Source organism: Coffea eugenioides, chromosome 6, assembly GCF_003713205.1.
Source record: "Coffea eugenioides isolate CCC68of chromosome 6, Ceug_1.0, whole genome shotgun sequence".
Taxonomy (NCBI): domain Eukaryota; kingdom Viridiplantae; phylum Streptophyta; class Magnoliopsida; order Gentianales; family Rubiaceae; genus Coffea; species Coffea eugenioides.
The window spans coordinates 42,750,489-42,765,544 of NC_040040.1; the positions used below are offsets into that span (position 1 = coordinate 42,750,489).

A 15,056-nucleotide genomic window follows, 5' to 3' on the forward strand; every position below is an offset into this window, starting at 1 on the left:
TCACATTGTAAGAGAATTCAATAGCTCCGCAGATAGGTTGGCAACAATGCGATCGTCTTCGGATCTATTTTGCACTTCTCTTCAATAGCTACCGAGAACTATTAGAGCCGTGATTTGACTGGATTCTAGAGAGTTTTCTTTCTTGCGTATTCAAGTTGTCCAGAGATAGTTTTCCTGTTTCCGGATCTCGATAAATTGGAGTAAGCTTCCATGAACTATGTATTTTGGTCTTGTTTGGCAATAAAAGTCCTTTTCTCAAGAAAAAAATCACTATTCTACATTATTAGATTAAAAAATCATCACTTTAAAATCTATCATTTATCAAGTGGGTTGGAAATTGGATCTATATTTATAATACGTGAATTGTTTCATTTCAATAGTAAAACCTATAACGAAACAAAAAAAAGTAATGAAATAAGTATTTGGACAAGTTTAATTATATAACTTTATGAATTTGTTTTGTTTAGATTATAGCCCAAAAATATTTCCAAAAAGGTTTTTTGGAAGTTGATTTTTCATGTACTCGAAGTACTTGCTTTTTTGCTCTCTTTGCTGCTTGAGTTTTATTTGTGAGTTAAACATAAGCAATTCTAAAAGATAAGAAAATAGCATATTATTGAGTTGAACATAAGCAATCTCTATACAAATGGGAAGAAAACTGATTTTTTGAGTAAAAAATAATATTTAATAATAAATAAAGTTCTCTTTTCATTTTGGAGTACTAGGAATTTAGATTCAACCATTATTCTAAGAACAAAATTTTCATATTTCAACAAGAAAATTCACAAATCAGCAAGATAAGTCTCCAAATGACCAAGGAGAAATTTGAGAAAGAATAAAAGACATGAAATATACTTGCACAAGATTTAAGGCTCTAATAAGAAAAAGTATAGAACAATATAAGACCATGCAAAAGCAAAGAATTATGTATAAGAATCTTTCAACGAACTTATCATTCAGTCCTTCTTAGATCTAACAAAACACAGAAATCATTCATATAGATAATACTTAATGGAACTCCATAATTTAATGAACTGAAAAGTAACACCTCATTAAAAAAAAGGACAAAGGATGCCACTTTTTTCTCAAGCTACATATATACATAAAGTCTCACCTATCCTGTAGCAGCGATATTTTAAAAGTCAAATAGAACTATTTGGTACACATCTTAAAATACCACACCTAATTTCATAGAGATATAAGCAATACACCTCCAAAAAAAAAATAATGGAAAGCACCATTGTGTATCTTACTAGGTGACAAAAATTTTTGAGTATTTTTTAAATATAACTAAAGTAAGCAAATGTAACTTTATCCTATGGTAGTTCACAATTTGATCTCTTGGATTGAGAATTTGATCTAGAATATCCAGATTTTTCTGAAGACATATATTCATCTGATATACTAACTACTTTCCGATCATTACAATTCTGATTCTAATAGCATACTTGTGGAGGTTTTATAATTCTGGTTAATAAAAACATTTGTGATAGATTTATTGTCTATCTCTGGTCCTGATTAATTAATCTTTCGATACCAAGATAGCCATCTCTGTAAGAATTAAACAACATGTTATTGCTATCATTCATAGTGTTTTAAAAGGCGAGTCTACCCAGACGGGGCAAAAGCCCTAAGGCACGATGCGTAAGCCCCACGAATTTTATTTTTTAAATATATATATGATATATATATCATAAAAGATCATTTAAAGATATAAATAACTATAATAAAATTAGATAAAATTAAGAAAATTTACACAAATAAAGAATTATTGTTGTAGTAGAATAACTAACATTACAAAAAGTTCAATTTTAAAAACAAACTAGTCACAACTCAGCAGTTACCTCATTATCAAGTACTAAAATTACAAACATATAAATTCAAGTAAACACACACTTCAAATGTTAATTGTTTCAAAAAACACACTTAACTTGTATCAAAAATAAATACCAAGTTAACAATCATATTGCTTATAATACATAACAAGGAACAGCACCAATAATTAGAAACAAACTGACAAATAAAATGATACTATTCATCAAAGTCAATATCATCCATGTCTTCATCTTCATCTAACACTAGGTGATTTTCTTCCAATTGTTGACAGAGGTTCCGAAATTTCTATCATATCTTCATTTTCTTCAACAGGATCCAATCTACAGGTAATGGTCTCTTTTCCTTTACTTTTGCTTTTGCCTAACCATATATTATATTTCAAATAAATTCATATTAAATTAACTCACTGTCTCAATATAATAGATAGTAAATTAGTAATAAATCTTATTATTAAAAAGTTAAAAAATTACTTGATGAAGTTGGACTTTCATCACAGTTTATTTTGTCTATTCTATGGCATCAACTGAGATAAAGCATTGTTAGAATTGTCAACTGGGGATGTTTTCTCATAAATCTCATTAATTGGCACAGTTCTGACAGCATCAACTCTAAATAAATCACCATCATCAAGCCAATCAACTTCTTCTGGAAAAATAGGATCTTCTTTTTCAGTTATCCATTCATCATCAGAATCAACTTCATCAACCAAAATGGGATCAAAATTCTGTTTTCTTCTTTATCACTTCTCACATGATACCTTTGAAATGCTCATGAATTTTTGTGTCAATTTAACTCACTTATCTACAACAAAACTCATGGAATCCTTTAATAATGGAAGTCTATATTGTTTTCCACGCAAAAGGATGTTAAATAAAGCATCCTAAAAGCAGTTACTCCATAGTTTAAATTCAAGTTCATATATTTTTTTGAACTATTCTGTAACTCTTTTAAGTATGATGATTCTAACAATTCTTGTTAATAAATTAAGGACAAGAATTCCATTGTTTAACACGATCAGAACCTAACATCAGAGTGAAAGTGATATAGATAGAGTAATATGAGAGAAGCATCTACCGGTGGCTTTCCATAAATCTTCAAGTTTGACCAGCTACAAGTTTGCAGATCAAACACCTTCATTGCAAATAACAATACACATATCACATAGAAGTAGTTTTCCATGAAATTATTTCATTTTACAAATAGGGAAGAGAAGTCAATAGTTCCCCACAAAGTTCGTTCATTTAGTAATCAGGAAAGGAATGCCCTAGTTTCCCACATTGGTCCTTTGTTTAATAACTAGGGAAGGAATGTTAAAATGACCAAACACTGAAATATCAAAAATTTATATTTTAAATATCATTGCATCTACTAAATGTACAGTCCCTCACAAACTATTTGAACTTAGGCTCTCGTGAGTTTTCGTTCAGAAAGCATTGAAAGATTCAATTGCGCAAAACTCAAATAGACATCAAGCATAAATCTAGATCACCTTTAAGTTGATGACTTTGAATTAACATTAGGGGAAAAAAGTAGCCACCAAAAAAAGGGGAGGAGAGAGGAAGGAGGTTAATTTTCACTCGAACACATATGAAATATAATCTTCATTTATAATTTGTGATCAAATCCGCAGCTTTCTTACCTCTTCATGTCTCCAGTTTTATATGTGTATTGTAAGGAAACCAGAAACTAAGCTTAAATCTAACACCTCACACCAATTCACTGTTTTATGACCCCAACAAAAGCCCCCAGAATAGCACTTCAGATAATGCACAAAATGGAAAAAGTGATGATAATAAAATAAAGGCTACCTACCTCCAGACACAATCAATGTGCCCATTAAACCATAATCTTCATCATCATGTAGAGATAATTTGCATCTCTATTTTCCATAATTTACAAAAACAGAATCCAGAAGAGATGCAAGTTTCTTTTTCCCCCCACCCCTCCTCAACCCAATGATCATAATTTGCAAGAGAACTTTCTTCCATAAAACATTCACACAATTCTCCAGAATCAAAGAACTAAAGTTGGAAAATTTTGGTAAAATGTATCAATACCAAATTTTGAATACACAGAAAAATTGACACCGACAATCATAGAGAAAGATGTAATTCCTAGAAGCAAACCTTGCATGATTCCCAAGGGATCTTTCACATGGCGACCTACTGCCAAAAGCTTATTTCCTTCCCATGCTATCTGAAAAGACAGCACAACTTGGTGGCATAAGCTATGAGACACACGTGTTAATAAGCCATCACATAATAATATGAGTTAACGACAAGGAAGCATGAGCTAAGCTCTATGTGTGTGATAATTGCTCGAACACATAAACAATTGAAGACAAACTTTGCCTACATCTTCTGAAAGCCAAAGTAAACAAATCTGAATACTAACTTCAGCACCTACTTTAACTTCAATCCTTGTCCAAGTCCAACTTTTTAAATCCAATACCTGAATTATTTGACACAGTGAGGTGACTGGTGAATGTAACTGAGAGAGTGGCTGAACCCGAGATTTTCATTCAGTATGGGCACACATTAAAGGATTTTGTTTTGATTTATCAGATATAGATGGGAGAATAATAGCTTTTTTTAAAATTTATGATGAATAGATGGGGAGAATAATAACATTCAGGAACCATGTAATAACTAGAAACTAGTCACACACATATTTAAGAAGTACAACAATGGTATGCAATAAACCTATTATTGTCCGACAACAACTGATTAAGATGCAAAATTTTGGTATTCAAAACACTCACTAGCTAATTGAACTTCATAAAATACTGGGCTTAAAATCTAGCAATCATTCTGTCTTTTATTTTTTGACAAGAATTGTTTCCAATTACTTATAGGTACAAATGACAATTAACTTGTAGCAAATTATTTTGAGTAAAAACATTTTCCTTTACTCAGTGTGGGTACGTTTATCATTTAGCAGGACAAAAATAAATATTTTTGAAAATACAGTTACTAAAACTGTAATTTTAGTTTCTACAGTCGGGGCATGTGCCCATTTGGACAATACTTAGATCTACCCTTGATTTGAGATCTCATAACCATTTAGAAGATCACTCTAAAGAACTCATTACCATTTAGAGCTCACGACAATAAACAAAACACCGTCAAAAAGAGCTACTCGAGATCAATTTCCATTTCCAGTGAGAACCATGTAAATAATTCATATTTCTCATACCTGGAGACCATCTAGATGACGTCCATTATGAACTCCACCATTTATGTACATTTTGTCATCAATAACAGCAGCCCCATGCTGTAAATGCAACATAACTTCCTTCAGCATATAGAAGCAACGTACCATGTAAACTGTAATGAACAATGACCAATAATTAATAACACCTTATATCAGCCTCTCGGACTAGGACCAGATACTGGAGGTGCAAACCATTGGTCAGACAAAGAAGCTGTAGCAAAGCCTTCTAGCAATCCTAAATTCTTAGTACCTGATGACTTTCTATTTTCAACAGGAATAGTCTTTTTATCAGGACCTCCTCTATCAGTGCTTGACTTCAATTTCCCGCTTTGCTGAATCAAATTAAGGGCAGATTAATTAAAAACAAAAGAAGCGTAATAGAGAAGGACAGAAGTGAAAGAAGGAAAACCATATCATAGTGTACTAATAATTCCAAGACTCCCGCATCCAATAATCCTCTTTCTTGCATCATGAGAGAGGCTAGAAGAAGAGAATAATGCACATTTTTCAGTTAGGATATGTGATTTCCAAACAACTTGTCCCATAACTAGTGGTATAATATAAGAAGCGCCAAAAAATCAAATTCAAAAATTTTAAAAAAAAAGGTAAGGCTGACCATTATTGTCTACCATTTACTGGAAAAGTATAGACTAGAACCTCATTTATTGGCATTGTTGAAAATAAAACGAGATAAGAAGCATGAGAAAAGAGAATTGACTCAAATAAGAGAACATATAGAAGACATTTATCATACCAGACAAAGATGAGGTGCAAATCCTTCTGACACACTTAAATTCTGATCATCTAACCCAACTTTTGCAATTTGCTGAACCAAATAAGTAAGGAACTCATTAAAAAATAAGAAACCTAACAGAGGATTAAAAAAGATGGGAGAAAACATCTAAACTTGACTAACAAAAACCAAAAAAGAAAAATTGTAAACCTGAAAAGTAAATACGGTCAAGTGATTTACTAGTAACAAAAAATATGAGAATCTTATTTACAGGCATAGAAGAAAGAATAAGCTAAAATAAAAGAAAGGCGCATCAAGGAAGAGAATGAACCAAACTGTGGGATACTAACTAAACCAAGGCCTTCAGATAAAAGTTCATTTTTGGAAGATGTTCACTGCATCCCAGGCAAAGATCTTCCATGCTCAGGTGCCGATCCAACTATAGCATTTTTTCGAAACCTACAACACTGGGTCAACGAAAGTAGACAACAAAAGACAAAAAGTGTAAGTGATCTCTGCAAAAGAAAAAAATGAATAAAATTAATTACAACTATTCGTTCCCTCTCATGTCTGTGCTTATGAGCCCAATCTGGGTCTTCTTCCTGTCCACAAAATGATATTCTGTGAATAAATTTACTGCAGGTGAACTCATAATGAAAAGTAGTATTAGCATCTACAAACCTCCAATTGTCAAGAAAAAGTGATCCAGTGCCTGATGCGGAGGCATGCTCAGTAGCCAACGCCAGCTTCATCATAAAAAGCATGTTAGAAACCAAAAACAAATCTCAGGGAAGTAAAAACATATCAATTTCCAACAGTTTTACTTCACTTATCTCAATAAATTCACCAAATAATTGCCTAATTAACTTCAAAAAACTAATTAATCCAACCTGATTCTTATCCCATTTATACTTTTTGATTAACAAACAAAACAAATTAACATTATACATAGAAATATACCAACATTGATTACCCAGAACACTTACCGGCGCCACACTTTGTAATTAGTTGGACTCGTAGGCTCAGGCAAGTTACATGATCCCATTATCGCCTGTAAAAGATGTAAAAGTTAATGGAATAAATAACAAAAAATAGCAAAATAAACAAGTTAAAGTGAATAATTGTAATGATTAAGTATCCTACCTGTTTATTGTAGGCACAGAGTGTTACCCAAAATTCTTCTGGATATTTTCCCATATTTCTCTTCATGTGGTCAACAGCCATTTCAAGCAGCTGATATACCGAAATTTGATATTTCTGGAGCACATCATCGCCTAGATAATGTGTCACCAGGTAATTGTATTTGCGGCCAGGGTCAGCCATTCTTCTCCTTTGTCACACTAATCAAATGCCAATGATACATTTAACATGGACCAAAATTCCAACAGAAGTGCAAATGCAAATTACAAAAATCAAACAAAGGAAATGCAAACATAGGAAACAAGTGATATAGAAGCATAAAATCTGCAAATACAATCTCCGAGGTGGCTGTCGACAAATCATCAAACAGTACAAATTTCAAATTTTCTACGTTCCCCAAAACTTTAAAAAAAAAAAACTATAACCAGGGGTTCTTAACCTACCATAAAAGCGGCTAAATTAGTTATAGGCGTGAACAAATAGTAAACCAAATATTGCTTGTATTATGAGGAAATAACTATAAGGATTCAAGGTTCCAAGTTTTCCAGTGTAATTTCATATCAGAAATGCTATAAAAATGATAATAATCTAGTACAACTAAATCATAAAGTGGCAAAGTATAAGGAAAGAAATAAATCTAGAAATTGTTCTCAAAGCACTTTAACAATATGCTGATCCAGGACTCAGAATAGCTAAAGTTATCTAGGGGATAAAAACTATCAATCACCTAACAAGTAAACAAATTTTCAACAACTAAATTTGTTGCTAACTTCAACATTTAAGAATATTAAATGTATTTTTTACATTATGACAAACAGTCGAGCAAGGAATTTTCATCTTAAATGTTCGAAATACATTTGAAACTTGGGCAAATAAAACTGCTCAAAAGTAATTGAAAAATTGAACTTATAGCCCAATCTAATTGACTTGTACGAAACAAAAAAAATTGACTTATATATCATTCCTCGGGACCAGGACCTCCTAACAACTAAAGCATGAAAAGAATCTAAGAATTCAAGTTGTAAAGAATGGATTTGATCAAAGATGGCAGTGATATTTAAAATAAACAAATCACATAAAACAAACTATTAATCACATCTCAACATGAAAATGAAGAGCAAGTATAACATTCCCTCCAGTGGCCACCCAAAAGCAAAGCAATCATTGTTGCAGTCAATTTTCAGCTAATGCACCGAAAACCATGTAGTAGATTTTTTTTCCCATCCTTAGCAGCTTACACATCTCAAAGAGTTATGCTTGCAAACATTTTTTTTTTGTTGCATTTACGCCATTAACAAATGAAAAAAAAAATCTGTATGATTTTTTGTTACCAATACTGAATAGAACTGGGATATGATTATTTAAAAACAAAGTACTGAAATGTGCTAATCAAAACCATTATGGAAAACCAAATATTCAGGAAATGTGATAGAAAGGAAAATGAACAGTAACGATATCTAAATAGACCAACAAAAGAGTCAGAGAACTAAAACCCAACTTAGTTGAAAGCCTATTCAAGCACAAATTTGAAGTAAATAAGCACAAATCCAATCAATTATCATGTACAAAGGGAAAAACTAACAAAATCACCCAATATCGCCATGCCAAAGGTGAAGCGATATTGGAGAGTTGTACAAGCTATAAACCAAAATGTCCAACCAATTACCTTCAGCTCTACGCTCACCTTCTTATGACATGCAAAAATCTGTCCACAGCTCCACCCTACCAACCTCACCAAGGGCATGTTTTTGTTAGCTAAATTACTAAGCTACTTCTAAGCAGTAAGCTCGTAGATGCATGGAGAGTGGGAACTAGCTACCCTGCAATTATTTTTCTTCATATATGTTTTTCCTAAAATACACACAACTCCAACCCACAATCTAAGACTTCACTTTGCACAATGACCACACCAGCACAGTTTAACCAAAGAAAGAGACCGCTTGCCATAGCCCTCAACCAAGAAATGGCAAATAACAATGTATGTTGAACCATCATCATACACTTAAATGGAAAACAGCCAAATCAAAAAATCAAAACCCACATACTTGTGAAGTGTTTCACCCAAAACCCATCTCTCATTAGTGATCATAAGCAGTGAAAAGAATAAGGCAGTGGATTTTACGTGGAAATTACAAGTAATAGACTTACTTCACCAGGAAAGAGGACTTCCACACGTGCTTTACAATCAGAAAAAGCAGAAGAACCCTTGAGATACTTCAGGACAGTTGAAAGCGAAAAATGGCAGCGTCAAGGATTACCGGTTCAACCTATTTGGGCAATCACAACCAGAGAGCATGAATTACTATTAACGGAAGAAACTATCCAGCCAACTAGAATGCTACTAACAACAATACAACTGCAACAAAACCCTAGTAAGATAACCAACCAGGAGAGCAATTAGAAGTCAAATTTTAAACGATAATATCACATTAACATCCATCAAAACTTTGATTAGTAACTCGGAAGGAGGTAAAAAGATCCTGGAACTTGATCAAGATCTCATATCGTCATCATCAATTGCTCGATTGTTGTTATAAAACAGAAAATTGGGAGTGGGGTTATTTTTAATTTTGGGGATTAGGCTCTTTACCGCCTAGCATGGTACTATCATCTTATACTCTAAGATAAATAAAAGGTCATAATTCTTGTAGCAATCCTTGACACGTGGAACTTTGTGTGAATTTTGAGCTTTCTTTTTTTTTTTTTATGGATTTGGCATTGCTTTAAATGTGTTTAATGACCCAAATTAGATTACATTTACCATTTCTTTATAAGGTTGAATTATTTTTAGGGTATGTTTGGTTCCCCGTGGAATTGGAGTTTAGAATTCCATGGTTCCAATTCTTTAGCTATAGAATCGAATTGCAATTTCATATTGATCAAATTCCATGGTTCCAATTCTTTAGCTAGACCAAAGAATTTCAATTCAAATTCCGCGGCTAGATTCTCATTAGGGTCAACACACGGACTTTAAATGGGTAAAAACTCAAAAACGGGTCTACAATAAAGCTGGATTAAAAAAAATTAAGGCTGGCTTCTTTCTCTCTCTTCATAAGCAAATTGCCATCTGCTCTAATGTTCTCTGCCGCCGCCGCCTCCTTCTTGTCCCAACACCTTTGCCATAACCCTTCCAAGCCTTTCCTCCCTCTGCTGCAACATCAAGTGGGTGAAATTTACAGATTGAGTTATATTTTGGTCTCCTTTCTTTCGTTTCCTATCTATATTGATTGTGCCTCCCGCTTTTACCTTTGCTGCTGCTTCCATTGCCATCACCACCGTCGCCGTCGCATCCTCTCGGATATACATGAATTAATAATTTAAAAAATATATAGTTATCAATATAATCTGATTAGGGTGATGTATTTGAGTAAGGTCAATTTGATTTCTTTTATTATTTGGTTTTTTTGTATTAGTTAGAAATTAGTTTACAAATATATTTTTTTTCTCATTTTTGTTAGAAATTGTAAGTTTTGATAGATTTTTTGGGGTAAACCCAACTCAGATTCGGATCCGGAACATAGAGTAGAAGACCCGGATCGGATCTGGATCCGATATAGTATGCCGGGTCCGGAATAATGAATTTCGGCCCGGATCCAACTTGTTGACAGGCCTACTTATGCTGAGCATTCAAATTTAGCCATCTCCAATATTTTCATTCCCACTTCTTTCTTCACATCTAACCTTGTCTAGAAAATCAGAAATAAAAGGAAAAAGAAAAGCTTTAATTGATATATCAATTAAAAATTTTTAAAGTTAAAAAACACATGCTAACAGAGGTATAGTCACTTACTCTCTTAATTGAGAGTATTATATAACTATATATCATAGCTCTTGAATTGGCAAAAGAAATCTGCAATTTCTAACTTAATCTTTTCTGTTATTAGAGCAATTTTAAAAAAGTAGTGAGAGAATTTTCCTAACCATATAAAGTTCATAGTATGTTACATCCATATAAAGTTATTCACTAAAGAAGCAAAACTCGATAGCAATGACCATTGTTAATCCTACTATAATCTAGCCATTCACAGGTATTTGACGGCAATGACCCTTGTTACTGGATATTCAAAGAATGTTGAAATTTCAGTGGCTGCATTTTCCATATGGTGAGTAAAAGATACAGAACATGTTATCATTGAAAGCAAAAACAAAAAAGAAAGGGAAAACTTAAGTTCATTTGAGTGCCAATAAATTTAGCTCTTACAGCCAACAAGTATGGCTAGGAAACACCAAAGAATCTCTCTTTCCCACTCACAAAAATCTAATAAAATGTGCTAAAAAACAAATATGATAAAATGGACTTTCACACAGCAACAACAAAGGCATCAAGAAGCAAATAACCCTTTTGCTTTTATAGCACTTTCAACTTGTACAAAAAAAGGGAGAAAATTACCTCAATAGTATGTTGATGATCTTTGGATTTAGAATTTGTGAGGAATTTGGTGAATTGTAAACTTGTGATCTTGTTGAAGGCACAAAAATGAAGGTATGAAATTATTGATGGTGTTGAATGGAGAAATTGGAGATTTTTAGAGAGGAGGAATAGGGTTTTAGAATTGGGAAATTTTGTTTCGTTGTAAAGAGGAAGGAGCCAGAGGAATTAAATTTTTTTCTGATATCTAGTAATAGCAAATAATAGTTAATTCGTTTTTTCTTTTTTTTTTAAGAAAATTTGTGAGGTGTATGCTTTTAACGCCTCACTTCAGAGGCGTGCCCAAATGTTCGGGCGTACACCCTGATATCTTGGGTGTATGCCCCATAACACTTTCGCCTTATGTGATTGCCCAGGGGTAGTATTGGAATGCCCCACCTCGGGGCTCACCCCGAGAACACCTTTCAAAACACTAATCATTTGTACTAAAAATTTAGTGAACTTTATAAAATTAATATGCCATATTATAAAATAAGTACAGCATCAAAATGAGAAGTACATTTGAGTTAAATAATTAGGTAAATATTCGTAAAGATCAACAATTTAAAAGTCAGCAATTTGGTTGAAAAAAGAAAGGGGCCATTAAATCGTTTCTTTAACATATATTGAATAAAAAGCAAACTTACTTTGAAAATTCCTAAAATTCAAATTACTAAATTAGAATGATAAATAGGATTTAACAAAGCTTACAAGAAATAATATCTATAAAACAACAGCCACCACATTAAAAATGACTTATTAGCATAGTTATTAAAACCAACTCGGACATCAACCCGGCAAGAGGACCGGGTTGACGGGTCAGTGGTTGAACCGTCGGGTCACAATATATAATAAAATATATATAATATAATTAAATAAACATGTAAATTATAATATATGTGTAGAAATTCTTAAATCTTAACAAATTATAACCTGTTCGCAGTTCATACTTCATAGTTCATTTCACACACATAATCCATAACCATATGTGATCCACAATTCATGAATTCAAACTAAAATCAGTAAATTACACACAAATATAAATGATAAATCTAAGTATCAAACCATAAAACATAAGTCATAAACTACCAATTCAATACAACCAAGCACAAAGTCATAAACATAAACAACACCACAATTATCACTTGAGTAATTCACTCCATCTATTATTTATGCCCATGGTTCCCAACTTCTGCCAAATTCAGTACCACCAAGTTCGTTTACATCACAGCCGGCGTTAAGATCATTTCTTTCAACATTCTCTTCATTATTGGTCTCATCTTCATCTCCAGTGTCCAAATTATCCAAATTTAGAGTTTCATCTACATAAGTACAAAAATCAATGAATCATTCACTAAATTTAGATAATATTTAGCCAAAAACGAAAAACAAAGAATAAGCAAGCATATGACTCAAATAGAATAACTCACCACTTTGTCGGCTGATAGCAAATGTAGCTATTTCATTCTTAAAACTTTCTAATTCAGCTGAAGTTAACTGTGAAGGTTCATCATCCAAAATCCAAGTTTCACTGGCGCTGAAGTCCTCAAAATCAATAGGATCATAATTTCTACCCCTTGCATTTCTAATAATACAAAACATTAAAACTAGTTAAATAACAAATGTCCTCATATTAAAACAAAAATCAGATTGCAAAATGTAGTCTACCTTTGATTTAATCTTAAATTGTAGTGTACATAAACCAAATCATTTAGTCTTTGATGCTCCAATCTATTTCTCTTCTTTGAGTGGATATGCTCAAATAAATTCCATTTCCTTTCACAGCCAGAAGCACTGCAAGTTTGGCTTAGAACACGTATAGCTAGTTTTTGCAAATTAGGTGCAGTGCTACCATAACATGTCCACCATTCATCTATTGCAATAAATAAAGAAAAAAAGTCAGATTATAGTATTTTACAATTAAAATCAAATCATCAATAAAAATGAAGTTAATTTTTGGGTACCTGGAAGCATGACATCACGATCTCGTATAGCAGAAACTCTACCAAAATCACCTTTAGCTTTACGAAATAATCTCATCTCTCCGATCAAATTACTCATCAAATCAGGATTTGCATAAGAATATCTCTCAATCACATCCAAAAGTCCTGATGTTGCGTGCCTATGCTTTTCCAAATCAGAGAATTATATTGATAAGCAGGATTAAGCCAATAACCGACAGCATGAAGATTTTTGTGAAGCTGACTATCCCATCTTGAATCAATTATTCTTAAGAAAGGATCAATAGTTTTCTTTTTTCTTGAGAATCTTCTCAATAGCTCTTCTCTGGCTCTATGCATGGCAACATACAAGTATCCCATAGCAGGCCTTTCATCACTATCAACAATTCTTAGAACTCAAATAAGAGGCTCAGTTAATTGAACTATTGCAGCACATTCTTTCCAAAACATAGAATCTAGCATAAGATCCACAAATTTTTTTGCTTTACTCTCCTTAGCATATGCTGAAAGAGTCCATTCTTTTGAAGTCACCATAGCTCTTAAAGCATCTTTTTGCACTAAAATACTTTGCAATGCAATAAAATTAGTAGCAAAACATGTAGGAGCAGGCCGAATAATTTCTTTTCCACCAGTGTGTTTTCTCATCAAATACAATGGATAACAATGATTATAAATATATTTTGTTATTTTTGAAGCATGTTCAACCACTTTACTAACCCCATCTAACTTGCCCATATCATGCAACATCAAATTTAGGCAATGAGCAGCACATGAAGACCAATAAAGTGTTGGAAATTCCCTTTCTAATAATCTTCCAGCAGCAACATAATTGGCAGCATTGTCAGTGACGAAGTGTACCACATTTTTCACCCCAACAAATAAAACCACTTCTCTAAACAGCTTATACAACATCTCTGCAGTCTTAGAAGCATCCGAGGCATCAACTGATTTCAAAAAAATAGTTCCTCTAGGGCAATAAGCTAGAAAGTTGATGAGAGTTCTCCTCTGTTGGTCAGTCTATCCATCAGCCATAATAGTACATCCAGTTTCTTTCCAAGTTGTATGAAAGCTATTAACAAAATTCTTAACTTGCTTAACATTTTTTGTCAATAAATAGCCACACAAAGCATAGAAATTAGGCGCTTTGTAATCAGCTCCAAAAGAACAAGCAACATCAAACATTGTTTGATAATATGCAGAGATTGATGCATTGAAGGGGATGGAAGCATCAATCATCCACTTCGCAACTGCCAAGTCAACCTTCTCTTTAGCTTCTTTGCTTTGCATCACACTTTTGATGGATGGTTGACCTCCTAGAGTAACTCTTGGCATAAAAAAAGTCCCTATTGTTTTTTCTTTTTTGTGCTGTTGAAGAACTTTTTTTTTTTTTGAAACTTCAGTAGTGGGAGGTGGTTGAATCTCTTGAATATCTTCTGTATCTTGCATGTATACCTCCTCTTCATGTTGTCTTAGATCTTGACCATATAAATCACTTCCCCTTGAGCGTTCTTTCAAGCTTCTTTTCTTACTTTCCACTTTCAAGTTTTCTAGCTGTAGACACCAAATTTTTAAATAATTTGTATGTTACATCTAATTCATGATTTTGTTTTAGATTGTCTGCATTTTAGTTGTTACCTTTTTATTTGTCTTTTATTTGCTAATTATTTGTCATATTAATTTTGTTCACGTTTTAGTTTTAGTTTTAGTTTTAAGTTTTAACGTAAAATTTGTGAAAAAAGAAAAGAAAAGAAAAGAGGAAATTGAT

The 15,056-nt window shown here is 32.8% G+C and overlaps 1 protein-coding gene across 1 annotated transcript; it reads right to left on the reverse strand.

Moving 5' to 3' along the window:
• Window positions 1–12,500: 12,500 nt before the first annotated feature.
• On the reverse strand, window positions 12,501–14,578 carry LOC113774191. The gene is made up of 6 exons (XM_027318756.1): window positions 14,332–14,578; window positions 14,009–14,235; window positions 13,295–13,457; window positions 12,999–13,203; window positions 12,761–12,915; window positions 12,501–12,652 (listed from the first exon to the last, which is right to left on the reverse strand). Exons 1-6 carry the CDS (start codon window positions 14,576–14,578, stop codon window positions 12,501–12,503), a joined length of 1,149 nt encoding a protein of 382 aa, XP_027174557.1.
• Window positions 14,579–15,056: the final 478 nt, after the last annotated feature.